Source organism: Rhinoraja longicauda, chromosome 5 (genome assembly GCF_053455715.1).
Source record: "Rhinoraja longicauda isolate Sanriku21f chromosome 5, sRhiLon1.1, whole genome shotgun sequence".
Taxonomy (NCBI): Eukaryota; Metazoa; Chordata; class Chondrichthyes; order Rajiformes; family Arhynchobatidae; genus Rhinoraja; species Rhinoraja longicauda.
The window spans coordinates 55,786,094-55,813,584 of NC_135957.1; the positions used below are offsets into that span (position 1 = coordinate 55,786,094).

Here is a 27,491-nt window from a genome sequence, read left to right on the forward strand (position 1 = left end):
TTGAAAAGGAATGAAAGGATAAATCATTTTGTAATACTAATCTGGAAAATAAATTACTATTCCATTCCTTCAAAGATTAATGAAAATTTTAAAATGTTTTATTAAGGTGATCAATTATTTTGTTAAAGTAACCAAATCAGAAGAAACCCTAAGAATGGCACTTTCTGATCTGCAAAAGTTAAAATTCCTTTTTTTAAAAATCACAATTCTGATGTAACATACATTCTCAATTAATAATATCCTCAAGATAGATGCCTGTAAAGTCTTCCCATCTTTCATATTTTAACAAATAAATATTTATCTTTTAGTGATTGTAAAACATAGGAGCAGAATTAATCCATTCGGCCCATTGAGTCTGCTCTGCCATTCGATCATGGCTGATCTATTTTCCCTCTTAACCCCCCATGCTCCTGCCTTCTCCCCATAACCTTTGGCACTCTTATTAATCAACAAGCTATTAATCTCTGCTTTAAGTGTGAGATGTTGCACCTCTGGAGGTCAAATAAAAAAGGAAAAGTGTACAGTAAATGTGCAGGGCCCGAAACAGCATTGATACAGAGAGCCATCTTGGGGTTCAAGCCCATGAAAGTAGCAACACAGATAGTGGTAAAGAGTGTGATGGCATACTTGCCTTCATTAGTCAGGGCCTCGAGTATAAGAGTCAGGAAGTCATGTTGCAGCATTACAAAACTATGGTTATGCTACATTTGGTTTATTGTGTGCCTGGTTACGAGAAGATGTCCCTGTGATGAGAAGGATGTAGATGCCTTGGAGAGGGTGCAGAAGAGGTTTTTGAAATGCTGCATGAATTAAAAGATAACAGGTATAAGGCATGGCTGGACAAATGTTGGATATTTACACTGGTGTGTCAGATGTTGAGGGGAGACCGGATAGAAGTTTATATAATTACACAAGGCATAGAAAGAATATACATTCAAGATCTTTGTCCGAAGGTGGAAATGTCACATATTGAAGGTTTAAGGTCATTAAGGTGAAAGTTTGAAGGAGATATGCTGAGATGGTTTTATTTTCTACGTAGATTGTTGTACTAAAAAGTGCTGCCAGAGGTGCTGCAGATGGAAAGAGTTATAATAGTGAATTTTAAGAGGCATTTAAATAGGCACATGAATATGCAGGCATGGAGGGATCACACACAAGTAGAATAGACTGGGTTAATTTGACCTCATGTTTGACAAAGACATCATGGGCTAGCGACTGAATGATGGATTTTATTGTCACATTGGGCCTGTTCCGGTTTTGTACTGTATTATAAATGTACCTGGGAACCTAAGTTGATTTTGATTTTATTTCCCAAAAGTGCAATCAGGATCTTGCAAAGGAAGGCAAATATCAAATACTTCATAATATTTCAAGATAATTTCTTATTTTTCCACTAACATGAAGAATTTTAAAAATGATGGGAATTCAATCTAATTAAATCTTCAGTCAACAAAAAAAATCAACCTTATATTATATTATTATGACAGATAACTGGACAATGAATCACTCTCTGTGTCAGGCATAATACTGCACTAAGTTTTAATCACAGTTGATCCAAAACCATCTGATTGTTCAAAATCCCTTCATTGCTCATCTTATGTATCTGGGCATGTTCGATGTGCATAAGAAAGCACAGGAATTTTGAAGTTATAGGAAATGCAAATGAAATACCAAGACTTAATGAGCGGGATTACTGTACAGCACAGAAACAGGCTTTTCTGGTCAACTCATCCATGCCAACCAAGTTGTCCCCTGAACAAATTTAAATGCATTTTACTTGTATACTTCTTAAACCAATTCTTTCCATGTATTTGTCCAAATATCTTTTAAGCATTATAATCATATATAACGCCATAACATTGTCTACAGCTTATTCCATATACCCACCACCCTCTGTGTGAAAACATTAATAAAAGTGGAAATGGATTAATGGCAAAAAAATGTTGGAATTTGGTTATTTTATTTATTTAATGTGCAAAATTGTAGATGCAGCGGTATATTTGTACACAATGAGGAATATTAATTAATGATTTGCATTGAAGCATTAAAAAACAATCAATTTCCTACTTTCAAGTTCCTAATATTAAACTTCAGATTGCACGTTTCAAGTTGAAACAAAGGAATTCTTGCAATGACATGGCTTGATTGGAATCGTGTGCAGTCTTTCTGCTGACTGATTAGCACGCAACAAAGGCATTTTACTGTACCTTGGTACATGTGACAATAAACTAAATTAACTAAACTAAAGATACTCGAACAGTCCCTCACGGATGAGACGGATTTACTTCCATGTTCTGTACTATTGTCGGTCTATATTGGGAGTCGCCTTTAGAACATAGAACATTACAACACACCAACAGGCCCTTTGGCCCACATGATGCCAAGACCATCTCTTATCTGCCTGCACATAATCCATACCCCTCCATTCCTGCATATCCATATGCCTATCTAAAAGTTTCTTAAATGCCACTATTGTATCTGCAATATTATTATATTTATAGATAAACAGCATCGAGTTTCATCTTTAATTTCCAAAATAGTCACATAGCCTTTCATTTTTGCCAATTTTCCTATTTTTATGAAATAAAATAAAATTTAGGGATATTACACTCTAATTTATTGTTTTCAAACCTATCCTAAATCAACCCTAAATTAACAATTTAGCTCTGAGCCTCAGTGACTATTATGATCTTCATAATGTTGCTTCAAACTCATCTCTTTTAAATCATTTTAAGTATTGTTATTGTAAAACTTCACTGCTTTCTAACAACTAATTACAGGTAGAACTACTAAACAATCTATATATATATATATATATAGATTTAATATGTTTCCGAACTACAGCTAAAAAGATACATGATAGCACACCAATTTTAGCACCACATTAATCACCATTGCCTTGTGGTTCAAATGGTTGTTACATTTTAAAAGTTTTTCACTTTTTAAACTTTAAAAATCACCTTTTTAAAGTTCAGAAAAATCACTTTTCCATTTCCACTGGCCGTCAGCACGTTCGACGTCACAATGGGACCCGCCCGAGTGACGGGAGTGGCGGCCAATGAGGGGGGAGGGGCGGCCCCTCCATTTTCCACCTACCCTGCCTGTCAGCTGTGTTCGACATCACAATGGGACCCACCCAAGTGACGGGAGTGGTGGCCAATGAGGATGGTGGGCTACTAGGTGACGAGTTGAAACTTTAATAAATGTGCTCCCCCACCGCCCCCCCCCCCCCCCCACCGGGAGGACCAGCAGCCTTCCCAACGTGCCCCACGCCTGACCTTCCTCCCATGGTGCAGCGCGGTGCCAGAGGGTTAAACAAGATGGCTGTCGCCGCCGACCACTGCAGGAGGGGTTTCGGGTCCACAGCTCGCTCTGGCCGCAGTGCTGGCCGAACGGTGCCGAGGTGAGTGGCTCCCTCTTCCTCCTCGCCCATGGCCCCGGGGGACATTCCCCGGCCGGCTACAGCTCCACTGATCGTCAGTTGGGGGAGGGTTGCCGGGCTCGCAAGAGAGGTTCGCACTCAACGTGGGTTGCCACGCCCGCGGGAGAGATTTGGACCCAACAGGTCCACGCCCATATAGTATCTTACAAATGCAAGTATTTTGTTACTTGAAATATTAGCATGTTGAGCTTTACAATGGAAAAGATGAGAAGCATTTATTCTTCAGATCTAAGTGCAATGTTCCTTACGATCTTGCAAATATTAAATAATGCTGAAAATAATACAGAAAAATACCGAATATATTTGGTAGGTTAAACAGCAAAAGTTAAGATAGCATGAGCCAATAATTCAGGCTACATGTTCATTGTTTATTTCTCCACAGATGTTGCCTGACCTGCTAAGTATTTCAGCGTTCTGGTTTATTGAATTCTAAGATTCCATGTTACATCATCTGCAGCAGTAAATCAGAAGAGCAACTAGAATGACAGGTTAATGGGAGGAAGATTTGGTATAAACAACACATTCTTCCACCTGCATAGTCCTGAAGTGGACTCAACAAAGGCTACTTCAAAAGTAGAGTATTTACATGTTCCTCTCGCAGTGAAACACCATTCTAACAAAATATATCCCTTCCCTTCATCCTCACCATGGCTAATCCTGGAACACTTCCCCCAAAACATTTTGGGAATACCTTTACAAGCAGGACCACAGTGGCTCATGACTCCTGCCAAACCTCTCAAAGACAGTTAGGGATGAACTAATAATGTATAAGCAAGACCATTCCAATGATAGTGTATAATTCATTAAAATAAATACGTGCCTTCTCTTTGTAATGCAATCCAATTGGTAAAATTACACCTTCTGCTTCCCCATACAATACAATCTTTTCTTACTTTCAACTCAATTTACTCAATTCCTTTTTTGAAAGCAAAAATCTTCCTTTGGAATGTAACCACTGTGTTTTTGTGCAAAACAAATGCTTTATGCCAATGAATTCATTTTATAATGAAGTGATTCTATTTTTCTAAGCACGTACAAAAAGTCAATTTGCACACAACAGCTGTGTTCCGAAATCCAGTTGGACCCTGAGTTTTAACCCGTTCACAACATGCTTCAAGCCTGCAATGATATGTGCACCTGCAGATAATAATTGTAATGTTTTGCTTGTTGGGAAGAATTGGCTCACAATTATTTGAACTGGGCAAGTAAAACCCAGAAGAATGCTTATACCTGAAAAATAGCAAAGCTATGCTTGAATTTCTAGTTACTTTAAAGTTAGGGAGCATTTTAGGTAAGCATGATTTAGGTTGCTATCGCATTTCCAAACTTGTGCATCTTTGTATTGTAGAGGTCCACACTTTGTGTAAACACTCTGTTTAATCATTAACCGAATACAACCACCTTCGGTTACCCGTGCGTGCCCGAGTTCAAATCCCAACTGCCAAATCCTGTGTCTTCCTGGCACAGGACGGCCCACCCCCCCTGACCGCGTGATTGGTCGGAACAGATCACACCCTGTCCACGCGGGAGTTCAAGCCCGCCAAACGATGGTTCAATACCAAAGTGGCTCAGCCCGCCACAGTACACTAATATTAATGGTTGCCAATGTTGTTCCCATATTTAAGAAGGACAGTAGCAAAAGGCCAGGAGATTATAGGTTAGTGATTCTTACATCAATGGTAGGGAAACAATTGGACAAAATTCTTAGGGTGAAGACTTACGATCACTTGAAAAAACAGGAACAGATAAGGGGGTATTAGCATGGCTTTGTGCATGGAAAATCTTGTTTCACAAGTCTGATTGAGGTTTTTGAGGAAGTTAAAGAAAATTGATGAAGGTTAGGAGGTAGACATGGTATACAAGGACTTATGCAAGATTTACTAGGTTAAGACTCAGAAGATCCAAGGATGCTTCGACAAAGTGGAACAAGAATTGGCTTTGTGATAGGATACAATGGTTGGTTTCTCTGAAGGAAGTCTTTAACCAGTAGTGTCCTATAGGGATCAGTGCAGGGACCTTTAATGCTTGTCGTATACAAATGACTTGGATGGAAATTTCTGTTGTCTGATAAGCAGGTTTGCTGATGACACTTTGTTGAAGTAGTAGATAGCGAAGGTGGTCACATAAGGATACAGAAAATCATTGGTAGCAAATGTTATTTAATCTAGTCCAATGTGAGGTAATACACTGTGGGTCAACTAATACTGGCTGGTCAGATACTGCAACTGCCAAGGACTTTACATGTGTTGATGTGCAGTGGCGTACATGTTTACAGCTCCCTGCAAATAGTGACACAGGTGGGTAAGGTAGTGAAAAAGGCATTTGTTGCTTGCCTTCATTGGCAATGGTATTGAGCAAAAGAGTCGGGGCATCATGTTACAGCAGACTTTAGTTAGACCACATTTCGAATATTGTATTGAGTTACAATCATCAGACTATAGAAAACATGTGCTAGAAAGAGGAAGAACTTGAAAAAGTGCAGAAGAGATTCACCTGGATGTCTGGAATGGAACACATTAGTTAAAAGGAAAGATTGGTTTCGCTGGGATTGTTTTCAGTGGAATGCAAGAGGTGCAGGCTGATTTTATAAAGGTTTATAAAATTATGAGGGGCATGGAAAGGGTAGATAGTCATAGTCTTATTCGAAGGCAGGTAAGGATCTAAAACTAGAGGACAGAGGTTTAGGTGACAATAGAGGGGAAAGATTTAAGGGAGGTCTGAATTTGTATTTAAACACATAGGGTAGTGGGTATACGGAACAAGCTGACAAAGGAGGTGGCAGAAGTAGGTACAATCACTGATTTAAAAAGCACGGATAGGTATGTGAAAGAAATAGAGGCAACTGGGCCAATTGCTGGAAAATGGGTTAAGCATAAATAGGCAGCTTGGTCAGCAAGGATAAATCAGGCTGAGGTGATTTATTTCGTGAGGATGAGAATATAAAAATAGGGATATAATGCTGAGGCTTCATAAGGCACTGGTCAGACCGCATTTGGAGTATTGTGAGGAGTTTTGGGCTCCATATCTGAGGAGGGATGCACTGGCATTGGAGAGGGTCCAAAGGAGGTTTACAAGAATGGTCCCAAGAATGATTAGGTTAACATATGCTTGCGTTTGATGGCACTGGGCCTGTACTTGTTAGTGTTTAGAAGGATGAGAGGGGAGGTGGGGGACCTCATTGAAACATACAGAATAGTGAAATGCTTGAATAGAGTAGATGTGGATAGGATGTTTCCACTAGTGGGAGAGTCTAGGACCTGAGCCCATAGCCACAGAAGTAGAGGGCGTACCTTTAAAAAAGAGATGAGGAGGAATTTCTTTAGTCGGAGGGTGGTGAATCTGTGGAATTCTTTGCCACAGAAGACTGTGGAAGCCAAATCAATGGATATTTACAAGGCTGAGATTGACAGATTCTTGATTGGTATGGGTGTCTGGGTATATGGGGAGAAGGCAGGAGGGCTGAATGACCTAATTCTGCTCCTCTAGCTTATAAACTAATGAGGTGCTTGTTTCTGTGCTGTATGGCTCTCGGACAAGGATAGCAGTAACATCTTGACCATTTCTGATATTTGTTAGCAGTGATCCACAATGGAATTTAGACAGTCGCTGATCCACACTGATGGTATTTATGTTTAACCCAAAGTAGATGGTCGTTATTCATCTTCTGACAGCCTAGTTAGAGATCAATATATAGGATAACAAATTTCCAGTTTAGTCTTGTGCTGGTAGCAGCTGGTGAAAGGAGGAAAGTTGGCCCAAAGTTAGATGGGAAGCAAGAAGTTGATTTTTTTTTAAATGATTACAGTTTAAGAGTGCATTTTAAATAATTTTCCGTAATGCCTTGCATTGCATATACTGTAGGTCTCAGTATAGCAATGGGATAAGAATGAGATGCAGAAATAGGGTTAAAGGGGACATAAATACCTCAGGTTTACATTATGTTAGATCAATGAGAGAGACGAGAGACATGTTTTTTTTATAAATGGCATTGTAAATTTTTTACATAGATTGTGCAGGAAACAGGCTATATCCATAATATGTTTTTGCATTATGAAAGAATTTTCCATCACATAGTTTCAATTTATGTCATGCTCTCCTCTCACAAAGATGGTGAACTGTGCAGAAGACTCCTTCCTGAAATGATTCTATCCTTCTCAAAAGCATATTATTAAAGTAACATTTACAGACGATTTGAACAATCGCATTCTCTATCCGGACCTAACCTGTGAGAAATTGGAACTGACCTAAACTTCCTCTCATGTTTTTCTCAGGTCAAGGCTATTACCTCAAATGTAACTTAACCAGAATTATCCAAAGCAACATGCAGAATTTAACAATACGTGGTGTTAACATGCGTTACATGGGGTACAATAGTGACTGCAGATCGATTATTAAAGATTTTTAAAAATGTGTATAGGCTGGATTTAATTTCCTCAAAGTGGGTCACCCTTGCCATTTCAGTATTTTAATAAAGTTTATCTGGCCTGAAAATTACCCAGGATCCCTGAAAATATGCACATTGGAAACTATTACAATCAAAGAATCACTAAATGCTTTATCAAATACAAAGGTGCAGTTAGCATCTCCATCAGCAAGAGAAATCAGTGCTGGGAGAGTGGAATCATTTCTAATTACGCTTGTACTCTGCTTCAAGATAAGAATACTCATCCATGCTGTACATTTTTACCTGCTTCTTAGCAGATTCCAGTACAAGTGGGATTATAAAACATTATAATCATTTAAACATTTCACTATTTCTGAAAATTGATTCCAAGGTTAGATTATACTTCAGACTTCATTTGATGCTTAATTTCTTCCCCTGCTTTTCTTGAAGCCTTGCACCTCTCAATTTCTTGCCATCAAAGCTGGTTTAATTACCTAGTCCTGAAATATTCCACCTCAATTTGAAGATTGTCGTAAGGGTGAAATATGGGTCAAGCAGCCAGAAAGTCTGGGACAGTAAAACATTAGTCCTTACTCTCTATCTATCATGGAAAAGGGGGAAATGAAAAAAAAGAGCTGCACTACAAATGAAAACACATTATTCATGAACTATATATAATTAGCATCCATTTTTGTCCATGGAAACAGCACATGCAAACATCTGCAGCATAAACGGCACCAGACGCCACATTGCTGAGGATGTTAGAGTGCATACAGTGATAATGGTGGATATATGTAGATTACGAAGATTGTGATGTCAATCACCATCTAATGCTGAATTCAATGCCAGTAATGGAAACTTAGAGCTCATTTCTGCAGCTTTCATTCTCTCAAACACACGCATACAGCTGAATACATAAGCAGTAGGAAGTGTGTTCAGTCCCTCTGATTTGCTACTTCTTAAAGAGGCCATTACTTGGGAGCGTAGAACATAAGAGTTCTTGGAGTCTCCACCATTTGAAAGCTCATCACTGATATATATCGGATTGCACATAAATGGCTGTGTCCTTTATTCTATGATGTGTTCACATTGGAAATCTCAGTTTCAAAATTAGTTGACCTGACATCTTATAATTTATTATCTCCAGATGCATAAGGGAGAGAGATCACTGATGCTTTCTGTACAAAGAAAAACCAGCAGGCAGAGCGAGTATGTGGCTGTGCTTGGATCGCAGGCTTCTCAAGTCCTGGCAACATCCTCAGAAATCTTCTCTGCATCCTTTGCAGCTTAATTGCATCTTTCCTAAAGCAGGCCAAAACGGAACACAATACTCCAAGTGTGGCCTCACCAATGTCTTGTACAACTACCACATCCCAACTTCTGTACTCAATTCCCTAACTGATGAAGGCCAGTGTGCCAGATGTTAGTGCAAAACACACGTAGAAGATGTGATTCCTACTGCTCTGTTCTTAAAGTTGGGTTAAGGTTGTGTGGTTTTGTTCCTGTGCATTGGAATCGCAGTAGAAGACCATAGTGCAACCAGTCAGAATACTTTGTACAGTACATGTGTTGAAGTTGTTAGAGTATTCAGAGACATACATCATTATTTATGACTGCACATGTTGCCCCGGGGTTAACATCTGAGCTAATTCCCTGGAATCTAATTCCCTGTAATTTGAAGGAACCAACTGACCCACCAATGAAAACAGGTGCGGAGTCTCCTGACTTTCTGAAGTCAGTGATTAGTTCTTTAGTATTGTTGACGTTGAGCAAGAGGTAGCCGTGGCTCCACTCAACCAGGTGCTCCATCTCTTGTACTTTGAATCATCATCGTCTGTAATTTGGCCAACAACATTGTTTAAGGAATTTCTGGACAAGTACTTAAATTGTTAAGGCATAGAAAACTTTAGATGAAATGCTGGTAAATAAGTATAGATCAGTACTTGATCATTGATGTGGAAGTGATGGGCCAATAAACCTGTTTCTGTGCTGTGCGATGACTAATTGCTGTGACTTGACATGATGCTTTACATAATGTATGTGTGCTTGGTCTATTCTGAGCCTTTAATAAAATCTCTTGGACAGAACGCAGATTGATTCTTTTAGTTTCAAGTGTGCCTGTAAGTATTGTATTCAGGATTTTGAACAAACTGCCCTGGAACTTTCTAGAAACAATGTTGCAGCTCAGAACATATATTTACATTATAGTTAAAACAGCAAAAATATACCATAGAACAGTGAAGGGCCTGCCCAGTTCGGCGATTTTGAAAGTGACTGCCAGCGACTGTCAAAGTTTTAGCAGATCGCCGAGAAAACGGCGACTGGACTCCCCCTACGACAATGTCTACGACAACCTACCACCTAGTCGACGGCAAGCTACTGACAACTGGTGACCCAGTCGTCGCGACTTAGGACGTCCACCTATGACAGCGCCTACGACAAGCGAAGTCAACCTACCTCCACCCTCGACAAGCTACAACCCTGTCGGTCACAACTGATGACAACTGTAGCCATTTCAAGTAATTTTGGTGCCAAAGTGGTGTGGGTAGGGTTTCCAATCATTCTGCTTCATGACTGCCATGGAGCAACATATGATGGCATTGCTCTTACAAGAAGATCAAGCCCTGCTGCTTACAGCGGCCCTCATGCTTAACATTCTGCAAGATAGAAGGACAAGAAGAATGGGGAAGAAGAAGCATAAGAAGAGGTCTGTGTGGTTGAAGCCCTTGTCCCTGAAGAGACCCAATGCAGTGCAATGTCAAAATAAATGAAAAGAGTTTACTTTTCAATGCAGTGCAATGCTTGTGTTTGTGTTTGTGTTTGTTTTATTGGTCAAAATAAATGAAATTAAAATATTTGATAGAGATGCCATGAAAAACTACTCTGAAATACAACAACTTCAAACATCAATCTTCTGTCAAAATGTCCAAAATTTACTTTATTCAAACAAACAAAATTCTTATAAAAGGTAGATAACCGTTGTCAGCACCGGCAACAACCTAAGTCACCTGGCGACAACCTGGCGACAACCTACGACAGCGCCCACGACAGGAGACGGCAAGCTACGCTCGTTGGAATTAAACCGGCAGTCGCCGAAAATCTTCACGCCTTGACAAACTTCAGCGACGACCAGAAAAACATGATGACTATTTGGAGACTACTAACGACCGTGCCCGCGACACCCCGCAACACACCAGCGACCGTGTGGCGACAGTGCGGCGACAGCCTAGTCGCCTGTAGTAGCCTTAAAAATCGGCGAACTGGGTCAGGGCCTTGAAGCACAAGAACTGGCCCTTATCCCACAGTGTCTATGCTGAACATGATGCCAAGGTGATCACTTATCTATCTGCACATAATCCATGTGCCTGTCCAAAAGTCTCTTAAATGCCACTATCCTATCTGCTTCAACAGCACCAGGTTCCTTGCATTCATCACCCTTCGTGCAAAAAACTCAGCCCACACATCTTCCTTAAACTTTGCTTCTCTCACCTTAAGGCTATGCCCTGCAGTATTTGCTATATACCCATCCTGGGAAAATGGTTCTTACTGTCCACCGTATCTATGCCTCTCATACTTTAATATACTTTGATCAGATCTCCCCACAACTTCCTGTGTTCCAGAGAACACAATCTAAGTCTGTTCAATCTCATCCCTTAGCCAATGCATAATTCCAGTAAACCCTTTACCGAAACCTCCACATCCTTTCTGTAATGGGCCAATCAGAACTGCATGCAGTACTGCAAAGGTGGCCGAACCCAAGTCCTATACGACTGCAACACGACTTTCTGACTCTAATACTCAATGCTCTGACCTATGAAAGCACGCATATCACATGCCTTCTTAAAGGCATTGCAGCCTTGGAGTTCCAAATGTTCATCTTAATTTATTATATATACTTAAAAAGCTGGAAATATGTCACTGACAGATTATGCTTCTGAATAGTGTGCCTGCTGCACTTCCAGTAATATTAGTGGGAAGTGGAAGAAAATGTCTGCCCAAAATCACAAAATAATTGTGAACCATCACCTGCATCTGTTGATATTTTATAAGCTGCATGATGTGCCTTAAGGACCATCAGTGAAGAATCACTGCCAGTATTTTCCTTGGGTCATCACTGAAAAATCTGTGTTCAAATTTATATGATTGATTGTTAAAGCAAGACAGCAATATCATGAGGAGTGAATATTCCTTGTCGGCATTTGAATTATTTGCAGGTCAATGAATTAAATTTATCATGTATTTGAAAGACTGATTTTGTGTACCATGTCATCTATAATAATAATTCCTTGGCAATGTTTTATTTAAACTCACTGACACAAGTGACAGATTAAGAACTGTGTTCTCTTAATTTATTGCTTTTACAACCTTGAATGAACAGTTGCTTTTATAGTTTTTTTAAAATGCCAGAATGAAATAGCCTGGTGCCGGCTAAACAGAGAGTGAAGCAATTTTTGAAGAATTATTTTTCCTCTTCTGCATGTTTTTGTTTAATATTGTCATTTTGATAGTTTATAATGCTTAATGCCCAGTGGGAAAGTGAGCATATTTTAATCTAAAGAGAAAACTAATGCTCAAACCTTATGAATATCGTTGAAATATAATGACCCCTCCCACCCTTTCTTCCTGCGTGTTCAACTTTTATTAATTAAAACTCAAATCTATGGCAGTTCTAACACAGCAACCATAATGCCTCGAGTTCACTACCACTTCAGTTCACCCATTATCAGTGACACAAGACAGACTGCATTAATTTCCAATCTAAATGTGCCAAGTTGATTCTATCTATTTTTCTTTTTTTCTAGAAAGTCAGTCAAGTTTATGTCATATTTCTGTCCCCCTTTTATCAAAATAGTGTCAGAAATTGAGAATACGATAACATGCTATTTAAGTTACTTGACCAATGATTTAAAGCCTTCCCATGAATCCAATTCTGACCCCAGAATGGAGTCAGCCTTCCTGATAAGTTTGTTGATCCTATTGGTGTCCGCAGCCCTCACCCTGCTGCCCCAGCACATGGCAGCGATGGCACTGGCTACCACCGATTGGTAGAACAACTGCAGCATCTCACTGCAGACGTTGAAGGAGCGGAGCCTCTTCAATAAGTACAGCTGGCTCTGTCCCTTCTTGTACAGAGACTCAGCACACCTGGACCAGTAGAGTTTACTGCCCAGGTACACTCTAGGTATTTGTACTCCCTGGTAAACTACACATCCACACCATTGATGGAGACAGGGGACAGGGATGTTCCTCTCCTCCTAAAGTCTACCATCTACTCCTCAGCCTAAGCCAATCTACAAACGGGTAATCTAGAAACCCGTCTGTTTTGGGAGGAAACCCATGCAGTCACAGGGGGAATGTGCAAACTCTACACAGATAACACCCGAGGTCAATGTTGAACTCACGGGGATCTGCCACTGCGAAGCAGCAGCTCTGCCAGTTGTAGCACAATGCTACCCTATATAGCATAGAAAATGGCCCAAATCAAATCCCTCTTCCTCTGGAAGAAAGACAACCAAGCAGTCCTGACATTGGAAATCTTCCTTTTGTTTAATAAAGTACCCTTTTATTTGAGTGACTGAATATTGTTTCCATGTCTTAGAAAGGGATAATGAGACAAGACATTTAGATGAGTTTATTTAAATAACATCGGAGTGCCAAACTTTCTTGGTAATGAGAAGGTCCAGTTTGTTAACAAAAATCCTCATAAGCAGACATTGGATGCTATTCCAGAACAGTCGGAAGTTGGCATTGTCCATAAAGGAAAGACAGAATAAATGCAAGCCTGTGATTAATGATTGCAAAAATTCTAATGGACAGCATTAATCAGCATTTTGAGAAGCACGAGTTAATCAAGAAGGACAAGGGAAAGAATGGATATTCCTCGCTAACTAGACAGAGAGCAGGAAGTGAGATGAGCTCATCTAGGTTTACTTTGGCTGCTGTCGACCACTGACTCCAATGCCTTAAATTTATGTAATGCGCAGTAAATAGCAAAACAATTATTTTTCTTTTATCAATACAAGAGAAAAATATCAAGCGAGTATTCAAACATTCTGTTATCCGTTTTAGGTTCTGTTGAATGTAAAACTGGTGGCAAAATCATACTGGTGGCAAAATTTTGTCTTTCCAGAAAATGTTGAAAATATAATTTTAGTAATAGAGAGAATGTTGGATTTACAGTTCAGATCAACGCTGAACAGATGTCAACACCATACATCATCTGGTTCAACCTGAAACAGTGACCTATGAGATGCACTGAATCAATAGCATGACCGCGAGGACTATAGTGTGGCAGAAATCATGGTATCTGTCTGTTCATTGTTAAATGGGAAGATATAATTGCTGTTTAGCAGGTGGACCATCCAATAATAAAATAGCACGATCATTTGATTGAGTAAAATGGTGGGTGATGTTGGCAGCATTTTCAGCAAAATTACACTTCCAATGATTTTTAAAGGGATAAGAAAATTCAGTGAAATGTTAGAGAAGAGTAAAGAATTGTTTTCAAGTGAAGTTAGATAGAAATAGACAAATGATATATTGGGGAGATGCACTGAGTGCAGAGCCCTTTCTGTTTCTGACTCAGGTTTCAAGGAAAGAACTGCGGTGATGTGAATTTAAAATCTGATCAGCAAAACTATTGCAAGATATTTTGCAGGAAAGTTAGACTAAACTGGACATGAAGACAGAAGACAGAAAACTTCAAGCGAAATATGAGATGCTGTTCCTCCAATTTGCGCTGGGCCTCACTCACTCTGACAATGGAGGAGGCCCAGGACAGAAAGGTCAGATTGGGAATGGGAGGGGGAGTTGAAGTGCTGAGCCACCGGGAGATCAGGTTGGTTAAGATGGACTGAGCGGAGGTGTTCAGCGAAACGATCGCCGAGCCTGCGCTTGGTCTTGCCGATGGAGAGAAGTTAACACACCGAATACAATAGATGAGGTAGGAGGAGGTGCAAGTCCTTTCTGTCCTGGGCCTCCTCCATTGTCCGAGTGAGGTCCAGCGCAAATTGGAGGAACAGCACCTCATATTTTGCTTGGGTAGTTTACACCCCAGCAGTATGAACATTGACTTCTCTAACTTCAGATAGTCTCTGCTTTCCCTCTCTATCCCCTCCTCTTTCGCAGTTCTCTCTCTGGTCTTTCTGTCCCCTACTACAATCTATCTTTGCCCACCCCCTCCCCTGACAGCAGTCTGAAGAAGAGTCTCGACCCGAAACGTCACCTATTCCTTTTCTCCAGAGATGCTGCCTGACCCATTGAGTTACTCCAGCATTTTGTGTCTACCTTCGATTTTAACCAGCATCTGCAGTTTTTTTCTTACCAGTTTTGGGAAAGGCAGGTTCTGCAGAGAGTGGACGGGCTACATTTCAACAGAACCGGGACCAATATCCTCTTGCCTGGGGTTCTGGTGCTATTTAGAAGAGTTTAAATTAGCTTAGCTGGAGGATAGGAAGCTAAGGAATCTTTTAGAAGGGAGCAAAGCAACACTGGATACGGATGGCAGAAATGTAATGACAAAAGTCTGAAAGGTAGAGAAAAAGAAGATTAGCAAGTAAACAAAAAAGGAATCTGGCTGTGCTTAATGAGGCCTACCTAAATGCAAGGAATGTTGTGAATAGAGCAGATGAGTTCTGTCTAGGAAGGTTACTATTATTATTACAGAAATGTGACTTGATGAGTGGTGTGTAGGACTGACATCTTATTGTTCATGTTAGAAAGGTTTTAGACAAGATGGGAGGGTTGCAGCAATAATGGTTTAAAAAAACCAACTACTGCTCCAAGAAAGGGTGATATGTTGGAAGGATCATCAAATGAAGCCATGTGGGTCAAATTGCAGCACTTTTGTTTTTCATTCACATTTTTGGCACAGCACTATCGACATCAAACAGTCCAAGGGATGTAAACAAACAAATTTCTGACAAATGTAAAAGGATTAGGGTAATAATAGCAAGGGGTTTGTTTCACTTGAATATTAACTGGGATACAGTCATGGTAAAAATACATAATTTCTATGTTACATTCAGGAGAATTTAAGACAGTACTTGTCAAATATTGTAGCAGTCATCATCATAATTCAGTCAGATTTAACAAAGTTATGGAAAAGGACAAAGATAAAATATTATTAGAGGTTCTAAACTGGGTAAGATTCCTTCTGTGTCAAATAAAACTGGGGAAAAAAGTACTGAAAGCCTGTAGGTAGGAAACCATAGGAGACATTTGAGCAGTTTGGAGTAAACATTTTCCCACAAAGTTTCAGAACTGCCTTGTGGACAACTCAATGCATAGAAGGTAGGATAAAGGTAACAGGATGGATAGGTCAGACCAGAAGGTGCAGAAGAATAAGGAAGGTTAAATTAAAATGAAGATTAGGAAAGAGAAGGCAGGGTAATGAAAATTGAGAAGCAAATTCAAAGAAAATCTAAATATTGTTTAAATAGGTATAAAGACCTAAAGGATAACTGAAGATATAGGGACTATTAACCCAAATAAAGTAACCTATGCTTGGAGAAAGAGGATGTAGTTAAGATTCTGCATGAATATTTCACAACTCCATTCATTAAAAAGATGCATGATGCCTTTTTTCTAGTTAAGGCAAAGAGTGTGGACTTTGTGATGCATAAAGTAAAAGAATAAATACCAAGAGGTTTATCATCTTTAAATATGAATAAAATCAATGTCCATATAAAATATATGCCAGGTTGTTAAAAGAGAGGAGGGGGGAATTGTGGAGACTATCAATAACATCTTTTCAATCCTCTCTGTTTGCAGAAAGGTTTCAGAACATTGAAGAACTCTTAATGTTGTATCATTTCAAAAAGGAGAAAGTGTTGAACTTAATAATCACAGGTCAGTTAGTGCAACTTCAGTGAAGGGGAATCCATTCTCAGGAACAGCGTAAACCCTCATTTAGAAAAGCACATTTCAAGTAGAGTCAGAGATTTGTTATGGGATCGTCATGCCTGATTGTTTGATTGAAATTCCGTGAGGATGAATGAAGAGGGCAGTGCATCTGATGAAATCAATATAGTCCCACGTGGCAGACTGCTAAAAAAAAGTAAAGCCGCATCGGATTCAATGAGAAGTTGCAAATTGAATCTAAAATTGACTTAAAGCCAGAAATGAAATGGCATTAGGAATATTGAGCAATTTTGTGACTAATAGGGTATTACCCCAGTGAGGGTTCCACAAGGATCATTACTAGGTAACTCGCCAATGACTTCGACCTAAATTTAGGGGGCATGATAAGGAAGTTTGTATAGGATTCAAAAATTAGTTAACATTAAGTGGCAGATGGTTTGGTCAGTTGGGCAAAAACATGGCAAATAAAATTTAATTCAGAGAGCTGAAGTCATGTATTTAGGAAGTCCCAACCAGGCAAGGGGACATACAGTAAATTGAATGATGCAGCGTGGTGTGGAGGGTAGCAATTAAAAACAATAAGATGAATAGAAAGGTATTTGGAAGCAGGATTATTATGACAAAAAAAGAGGCAGAAAGTTCTGGAGTAACTCAGCAGGTCAGGCAGCATCCCTAGAGAACATGGATGGGTGATATTTTGGATCTGGACCCTCCTTCAGACTGTATACCATACTAGCTATATCACAGTTTGGGTTTTGCTTGCATTTCTGGTCAGCGCATCACAGGAAAAATACAATTGGGTGCACAGAGGCTTTTGAGGACATTGCTGAGACTGGAAACCTGTAATTATTAGCAAACGGAAAAATAAATAGCTAGAGGAACTCAATCGGCCAGGCAGCATTCGAGTGGGGAAATGGACAGATGCCGCTTCAGGTCAGCACCCATCCTCAGTATCCAGGAATCAATAATTAGGAAAGTTTGGTAAAGCTAGGGTTATTTCTTTTTAGACAGAGGATGCTGAGAGGAAACAGAGGTTTTTAAATTGTGGGTCCTTGCTAATAGAAAGAAACAATTTCATAGCAGAAGGGGTGATAAACCAAGTGGCACAGATTTAAAGTAAGGGGAGGCGAAGAAAGAAAAACACCCAGAAAGTGATAGAAATCAGGAAGTGGTCGCTTTTTAAGAGTTTGGAAGTAAAGTTGAAGAGAAGTGCTACTTTTAAAATGCAAATTTTAGTCCCCCATATTGAAATAAGACTAAAAGATTAAAATTTCAGAGTAGCATACTCAACATTTTGTCCTGGTAGATTCCAATTGCAAGTTGTTCGGAACTCAGCAACACTGTCACCTCAACTGAGTTCAGACACTTTCTCAGTTTCCAGGGTGGGTTGGTGAAATCAGTGCTTCTATCTGCCTCTGAAGGTCATAGGTCTAAGATGGTTCGCCTACACGTGAGGATGTCTTATGTTAGGTCCTAGAGACCTGATTGACCCGAAATGTCACCCATTCATTCTCTCCAGAGATGCTGCCTGTGCCGCTGAGTTACTCCAGCATTTTGTGTCTATTTTTGATTCAAAACAAGCTGCTTGTGCAATCTTGCTGTGGTTTGAAGGGGAAAACACGGGACTACATCCCAAGTTGCCAATACCTAGTGGCATATCAAGGGTTTTTACTAATCCATACTGCATAAGTTCCATTGTCCCATTCCTGAACTGCCAGAACTTCAGGATCAATAGTTGAGTTCTGCAAGAGACATGATATTGGTGCAACTACAGAAATTGTAGCTCTGAAAATGTAACACCTCATGTAAACCTGAAAACAGACCCAGAGGGCATAGATCTCAGCGTCCGTTCCACTGAAAGATGGAGCTTGCCTCCAGATGTCACCGACACTGGTCTTGCCTGAGTACACACTGAGGAGAAGGTCGGTGCTGATTCCTTTTGAAGCAATCAGCATCACATTGGGGTTTTTTCTAGTGAAAGTTGAAGTTTCAGAAGATAATTATATTCCACATATTTGACAAACCCCACAAACGACTTGGAAAATTAATACAAATAGCCAAAAGTCTACAACAGAACCAGAACTACAGAAAATATAGTTCAATAAGAGATTAAAATCTTCAACTGCTCACAGCAAATAAGCATCTCCTCAAGGATTCCGTTTTTTAATTCCCATAACTCACAATGTTTACTTCGTAAAATCTTTTCCAAGTGAGGTTGCCTGCTAGACACAAACAATTGTTGTGACATTGGTTTAATGTGCTTTCACTTGACCTCTGGGTTATACTTGTAACGTTTGATACAGGACATAATGACACAAGCTTTAGCTAACCTCTGGGAAGCACCAGCTGTTCAAATTACTGAATACCCAACTCATTGCTCTGAATTGCCAATGGAATACTGTTCTCTTTTGGCGGATTCCAGGGTGAATGTTAATCTGCTGATAGCAATTCAATGGATAGCAGTGCACAAAAAAAACAGAACACATATTCACAAGAGAATGTACCAAAAGTTATCCAACTCTTGGAATTACAACAATAAAACCACTTAAAACTTTTTTAGGCAGCAAAAATTTCAAGGCAAAATCTAAACTGGCAGACAAAGGCTAGCCAATGAATCAGACCTGGTGGAACATTGTTAGAAGATAGAACAAATTAATGTAAAGCACAGGACAGGCACTTCGGCCCAAAATATCTGTGCCGTACATGATGCCAAGATAAACTAATCTACCTACAAATGATTCATATCCCTCCATTTCTAAAAAGCCTCTTGAATACCCCAATCATATATACCCTTGGAAGCGCAATCCATGAGCCCATCACTCTGAGTAAAAAAAACTTGTCCTGCACATACCCTTTGTGTGGCCTCATTTTTGTTCCATTTCACTGTGAACCATTTGGAAAATGCAAAAAAACAGTCAAGTTATTTCCAAAAGTAGCTTAATCAGTTTTTAGCAGCAGCCTCAATGCACACATCAACTGGGTCATTAAAAATATTGTTAGTCACACCATCTCATCTAAATTTATCTTCCTGAATTATTATTAAGATTAAGAGAAAAGCAACACAGCAGCAAGCTCTTCACCTTACCAAATCCACCTGACCGACAAGCATCCACATTTGCACAATTCCTATGCTTACCCATTTTATTCTCCCAACATCCGCAACAACTACCCCCAGATTCTACCAGACCTACATGACCTGTTGAAAGCAGCCATTTAACCCACCAGCCTGCACATATTGGGAACAGACACAAAATGCTGCAGTAACTCAGCGGGCAATTCTGGAGAGAAGGAATGGGTGATGTTTTGAGTCGAGACCCTTCTTCAGACTCATCTTGTGCTGAAAAGGGCTCCACCTTTCCCGAGTCATCAATGCAGACTATGCTTTGTTCTGTACCTTAACTTACCTACACTTTCCCCCTCCATGACTCAGTCTGATGAAGGGTTTCAACGCAAAACATCACCTATTCCTTTTCTTCAGATATGCTGCCTGCCCCCTGAATTTCTCCAGCATTTTGATTCTGTTCGGTATAAACCAGCTTGTGCAGTTCCTTCCTACACATGTTTTAGACATTGATGGGATATGCAAAGTATTCAATAAAAACGGTGATTCCACACACCAAAAAGTAGAGTGGATCAAAGGTAGACACAAAATGCTGGAGTAACTCAACGGGTCAGGCGGCATCTCAGGAGAAAAGGAATGGGTGACGTTTTGGGTCGAGACCCTTCTTCAGACTGATGTCAGGGGAGGGGGCGGGACAACGATAGAATGTAGTCGGAGACAGGAAGAGGGAGGGGATAGAGAGGGGAAGCAGTGATTACCTGAAGTTAGAGAAGTCAATGTTCAGACCGCTGGGGTGTAAACTGCACAAGCGAAATAAGAGGTGCTGTTCCTCCAATTTGCGCTGGGCCTCACTCTGACAATGGAGGAGGCCCAGGATAGAAAGATTAGATTGGGAATGGGAGGGGGAGTTGAAGTGCTGAGCCACCGGGAGATCAGGTTGGTTGAGACGGACTAAGCGGAGGTGTTCAGTGAAACGATCGCCGAGCCTGCGCTTGGTCTCGCTGATGTAGAGAAGTTGACATCTGGAACAGCGGATACAATAGATGAGATTGGAGGAAGTGCAGGTGAACCACTGCCTCACCTGGAAAGACTGTTTGGGTCCTTGGATGGAGTCGAGGGGGGAGGTAAAGGGACAGGTGTTGCATCTCCTGTGGTTGCAGGGGAAAGTACCTGGGGAGGGGGTGGTTTTGATGGGAAGGGACGAGTGGACCAGGGAGTTTCGGAGCGAACGGTCTCTGCGGAAAGCAGAAAGGGGTGGAGATGGGAAGATGTGGCCAGTAGTGGATCCCGTTGGAAGTGGCGGAAATGTTGGAGGATAGTTTGTTGTATGCAACGGCTGATGGGGTGGAAGGTGCGGACAAGGGGGACTCTATCCTTGTTACGAATGGGGGGAGGGGGAGCAAGAGTGGATATAGAGGAGACCCTTGTGAGAGCCTCATCTATAATGGAAATGGGGAGCCCCCATTTCCTAAAGAATGAGGACATCTCCGATGCCCTAGTATGGAACACCTCATCCTGGGCACAGATGCGCGGAGGCAGAGGAATTGGGAGTAGGGGATAGAGATTTTACAGGAAACAGGGTAGGAAGAAGTGTAGTCAAGATAGCTATGGGAGTCAGTGGGTTTATAGTAGATGTCAGTCACTAGTCTGTCTCCTGTGATGGAGATGATGAGATCCAGAAACGGTAGGGAGATGTCGGAGATGGTCCAAGTACATTTAAGAGCAGGATGGAAATTAGTGGTGAAATTGATGAAGTCAGTGAGTTCTGCATGGGTACAAGAGGTAGCATCAATGCAGTTGTCAATGTAGCGGAGGTAGAGTTTGGGCCAGTGTATGCCTGGAACAGGGATTGTTTGACGTACCCTACAAAGAGGCAGGCATAGCTAGGGCCCATGCGAGTGTCCATAGCTATGCCTTGGATTTGGAGGAAATGGGAGGAGTCAAAGGATAATTTGTTGAGGGTAAGGATCAGCTCTGCTCGTCGGACGAGAGTATTGGTAGATAGAAATTGGCTGGTTCTGCAGTGGTGGAAGACACGGAGGGCTTTAGGACCCTCCTAGTGGGGGATGGAGGTGCAGAGTGACTGGACATCCATAGTAAAGATGAGGGAGTTGAGGCCTGGAAAACTGAAGTTATTGAGGAGGCGGAGAGCATGTGAGGTGTCTTGGACATTGGTGGGGAGGGATCGGACCAGGGGGGATAGGATGGAGTCGTGTTAGGTGGAAATTAATTCAGTGGGACATGAACAGGTAGACAGTGGGTCTACCAGGACAGTTCTGTTTGTGGATTTTGGGGAGAAGGTAAAAACGGGCCGTGCAGGGCTGGGAACAATAAGGTTGGAGGCTTTAGGGGGCAGAGAAGAGATGAGATCAGTAATGGTGTTGGAGATTAAGGCCTGGTGCTTGTCTGTGGGGTCACAGTTCAAGGATAAGTAGGAGGAGGTGTCTGAGGGTTGTCGTCTGGCCTCAGTCTGGTAGAGATCGGCGCGCCAGACTACCACGGCACCTCCCTTGTTGGCAGGTTTGATAACTAAGTCGGGGTTGTTGCAGAGTGAGCGGAGAGCTGTACGTTCAGGAGGGGAGAGGTTAGAGTAAGTCAAGGGAGTGGAAAATTTGAGGTGGTTGATGTCCAGCCGGCAGTTAGAAATGAAAAGATGTAATGAAGGTAGATGGCCAGCTGGGGGAGTCCAAGGGGAGCTATTCCGCTGGAGACGGGAGAAGGGGTCATCACTGGGTGGTGAGGACTCCTTCCCTTGGAAAAAGGCCCAGAGGCGGAGGCGACAGAAGAAGAGCTCCACATCATGGCGGACCCGGAATTCGTTGAGGTGAGGGCGGAGGGGAACAAAGGTGAGGCCTCTGCTGAGGACAGATCATTCGGTATGAGAAAGGGGGAGATCAGGGGGGGATGGTGAACACACAGCAAGTGTGGGGGTTGGGGTCGGATGAAGACAGGCGAGCAGATGGAGGCCAAGGCGATGTCTGGTGGGGGGGATGGTTGGTTTTCAGAGAGGAGGGGGGCATGCGGATCATTGTATGGGTGGGGAGTAGCTGAGGCCACCTGGCTAAAGGGGGAAGGGGAAGATCCAGTGAAAGCCCTACTGAGGTTCCCTGTAGGAGGGGAGGGAGCAGTAGGACCCAGCGGGGTCAGACCACATGCTGGTGGACTCTGCCTCGTGGGGACTGTGGGCCCAATGCTGAGCCTGGGACTCGGGTAAGGCGACGGCTGCGGCCCGCTGGTGGGCGGTGGAGTGACGAGGGTCGGCAGAGTCACTGGTGGAGCGACTAGAGTGAATCAAATTGCCCATGGAAGATCCTAAGTGGAACTCTGACATCGAAATGCAGATTGCAAACGAGTTTCAATTCAACTTTTTAATCCATATGAACTTGGTTATTGTTCTATTGATTTTTGCAGTTGACTACTCAAATCCAGAAAGTAAATGGGGATCAAATTAACATACACAAGAGGCAATTTATCTAATTGTGGTTGATCTCCTTTAACGTTATTAGGCAAGGACCAACTCTGAATCAATTCATTGTATTATTGTAATTTCGGAAAGAGCATGGATTGTTGGAGCACTATCGAGTTTACAGCCGTCTTCTTTCCAGGAGAACTTTTTGATGATGCAAGACCATGCAGCATCAGAGCCTCCACATTGCCAAGGCAGGGTGGCAATTACCAGGCTTTCAAGGCTTTCTTTATAATCGATTCCTCTCCATATAAAATAACACAGAATCTACTTGGTCTGTACAATTGAACTAAATGGGTCCTATGTTTGAAAAGAAGATCCTGTGTACCAAGTTACTTCTCGTCCAACCTGGGTAGCTTGTTTTGATTCGCATTGATTTAACCCATTACTTTAAAACAGCTCTGAGCGAGCTGCGATTTGCTGAACTGCCAGTTTCAAAAGAAAAGCACGTTAAAATGTTCAAAGTGAATACATAAGAGTAGATCTGAAATTTCAATGGAAATCTATGTCCTTACTAAACGGACACATAATAATGAGCATACCTCGCACATTTCTTTGCAGTGCCTCTGTGTTGTCTCTCAAGTTTGGTGATAGGAAATGTTCAGCTGCTCCTGTGTTGGTCAAATACAGATTTTCAGCTGGATTGTTTTCGTAACTTCCATCTGCAGACGCTGTTGAAAAATTGTTTCCATTGTTTCCTTCTTGCTGCGTCGTGGTGCGGTCTTCATTTGTAGTCTTTGAAGCATTGAGGTCAGTCTTCCACCCTTCAACCACATTTGGCTTGTTTTCCTTTTTGGTTGAGAACCTCACTTGCTTGTTACCTGCCTCCATCTTTGTGTTGACACTGTAATCTTCTGTTTGTTGTGGCATATCTCCTATGTCTTCTGCAGGTTGAATTGAGATCAGTTTGGAGAGATTTTCAGACTCAGTGGAGCTGGTACTTGGACTGCGCTTTAAAATCCCTTTTCTTTTTGAATTCTCAGACTCTGCTTTCCCAAATGTTACATTTGGCACATCATTGTAATATTCTCCTGGCTTCTGGATTTGGCTTGATAGGTTGCTCATTAAACCTGTGGAGTTCTCTGGTTCATAATGTTGGCCCACGTTATTGTCTCCATGTTGATCTTTCCATGTTGATGCACTGGACTTTCTACCAACTTTAGCTGATGCTGAATCTGAAGGTCTTGAAAACAGACTACCCGAGTCTGTGGACTGGCTCACAACACTCTCTGCTGCTGTATTTTGCAATGGCTTCGTGTTTGATTTTTCAGTATAATCATTGTCATGTTTTTGGGGCCTGTTCCCACCTTTCAGAATTTCTGATAGCAAATTTGTTGGACTTTTTGAAACCAAGTTCTTTTTGCTTATACCAGCATTGGGATAGTTTTTCTTTGAATTGGATTCTGCTTCCTCCGGCTTGGAAAGTCCTCCAATTGAACTACTTTTCTTGTTTGGATCTTGTCCAATTTCTACACCACTGTAAGCGACTCCACTCTCATCCATAGCGGTGGGACTGCGTGCGGAGTCATCGATTTGTTTAAAAAGTCCAGCACTTTTGGTTGCATCGGCTTCATCAGAGATAAACCCTGGTTGGGCTCTTCTGCTTAAAGGCTTGCCATTCTGGACATCTAGATTCGGGGAACCTTTGTGAGGACTCTGATGAAGTGGGGCCTCTTTTGCTGTCCAAAATTGAGCTGCGCTGAGTGACCCTGTTGGACTAAAATCAGAATAGGGATTTGGTTCTGACGTGGGTACATCATTTGCTGTATCCAATGCATCACTGATGGGCAGAAGTCCCTCAGTGCCTGGGGACGTAGACTTGCCTTGGTGATCCCGATTACTTCTCCCTCTCTGTGCTTGAGCCATGTCTCCTGTAAAACAAAAATTACAGTTGTATGAGAAAACGGTCTGGTTCCAGTGTATTCTATGTGTAACATACATTGGTTACAAATTAAACTATTAAGACATGCCATTTGAATAAACTTCTCATGACATATGAAAGAGTCACAGGTTCAAAATTTGTAACAACTTAAATAAGAGTGTCAATCCAATCCATCATACTAATCCAACAAATCAGCTTTGAGCGAGTCAGCAATAAATTTTAATTTCGAAGACACATGCAAGAATATTTTTCAAAGGTCGCAGAATTAAGGGTGCTGTGTCCTGATGCAAGTCATTAGCCTTTTCCTTTTTTGTTATTAATCTAGGATAACAAAGGAATGCCACACTATCCTGGGAGTCAGTTTCAAGTGAGATGTTAAATTAAGGCCAATCAGCCTGAGAATTGGTATGAAATAAATCTCGGCCCCATTTGACAAAGAGCAATGGAGCTCACCAAATGTCCTGGCCAAGGTTTATTCCTTTGCTAACATCAGGTCACTTATTTCATTGCTGCTTGTGGGGCTTAATTGTGTCGAGATTGTTTGGTGTTTCCTACATAGAATTAATTACTCAGTTTCAAAAGTTGTTCATTGGTGCCAAGGCATTTGGAATGTTCTGGGATTCTGAAAGGCACTGTATATCTGTTTCTGCCCAGTCTCACTTGTTTCCATCAAGCAGCTGGGATTCAAATTGTCCCTTGTGTTTTTTAATCTACAAGAACAAATTTACAAAAATCAATTTTAAGGGTCACTGCAAAAGCTTGCAAGTGGGTGTAATGAACTGAATCTCATCACAATGATTGATTCATTGTGGGCCTGTGCCTGGTTTTGTGGGTGGAAGTATCTTCTAGCAATATTATTTTTTAGAAATTATAACAAAAGATCTTGGACACTTGCTTTGCTCTGGATGCAATTTAATTTGAAAATCCATTATCTTTTTCCCTTTTGTGGAGCCAAGAATCTATCCAACACAGAAATAGGCCCTGTGACTCCCCATGTCCATGCTGACCATTGTATACATCTTGGGTAGACACAAAATGCTGGAGTAACTCAACGGGACAGGCAGCATCTCTGGAGAGAACGAATGGGTGACGTTTTGGGTCGAGACCCTTCTTCAGTCTGAAACATCACCCATTCCTTCACTCCACAGATGCTGCCTGTCCCGCTCAGTTACTCCAGCTTTTCTTGTCTATCTTTGGTTTAAACATGCATCTGCAGTTCCTTCCTACACATGTCCATAATTGATATGTTTATACATCTTCATACCAACCCCATTAACTCGCATTGCCATCAATACCCCGAAGATACCAGTGCTAGTCTAATTGGTTTTTTAAAAAATCTGCAAGAGTGCTTTCTTCCATTACTTCCTCATGCAGCATGCTTAAAAATGTCCCCTTCATATACTCCAACATGATCTCTCATGTCATGCCTATGCCCTTGTTTTAGACACATCCACCATGGGAAAAAAATATTCGTATCTCATTTATCTTATCCCTTGTAATCTTGTATAACTGTGTTAGGTCACACCTCAGTCTCTTTCACTCCATGAAAAATGTACCCAGCCAATCCAACCTCATGCTTTAATGTGGCCAGTTTCACAATTAATCTCCATTGCATCCTCTCCAACACAATGGCTATACAGTCAATAGTGTGGTGACTAGAACTGTACACTCTACACCAGTGTGGCCTCACCAATGTTTTATAAAGATGTATCTCAAAGTCCCTCTGCTTATCCGCAGTCACTCGGTCCCTATTTACAGTGCATGTTTTACCCAAATTTGATCTTCCAAAATGCATCAGTTCACAACTGTCATTATTAAATGCCATCTGCTATTAGTCTGCCGAAATTTTCCAGCTGAATAAATATTCTGCTGTGGCCTAAAACAATCTCTATAGTTGTGACAGTATATTCTGCACGGTTTGATTATATGCACATATGGATGTTTTACCTGGATAAAACACAAAACAAGAAGTTTTAAACATGACAATAATAAACCAGTGCCCATATCTTTGCTAACCACAACATCACCATTTTTGTACCATCTGCAAAATAATTATTAAACCTCATACATTAATAACCAAACCATATGCGTGTCATAAGCATCAAAGATCCCAGCAACAATCCATGTAGAGCACTACATGTCCATAATTGAAGGTAGACACAAAAAGCTGGAGTAACTCAGCGGGACAGAAGGGTCTCGACCCGAAACGTCACCCATACCTTCACTCCACAGATGCTGCCTGTCCCGTTGAGTTACTCCAGCTTTTTTTATCCATCTTTGGTTTAAACCAGCATCTGCAGTTCTTTCATGCACATGTTCATAATTGAGAAATCAGTCAGCATTTTCAAAGGTAATTTAAACATTACAGTGCAATGCCTCTGTTGCCTAGGTAAA

At 41.2% G+C, this 27,491-nt stretch overlaps 1 protein-coding gene across 2 annotated transcripts in view; it reads right to left on the reverse strand.

The window, feature by feature from the left end:
- The window catches only part of LOC144594018 (synaptotagmin-like protein 2), a 140,402-nt gene that overhangs the window by 46,030 nt on the left and 66,881 nt on the right, over positions 1-27,491 (reverse strand). For both annotated transcript variants that reach the window (XM_078400180.1, XM_078400179.1), the window contains exon 6: positions 23,758-25,086. In XM_078400180.1, coding sequence (XP_078256306.1) covers positions 23,758-25,086 — 1,329 coding nt within the window. The remainder of the gene's footprint in view (positions 1-23,757; positions 25,087-27,491) is intronic.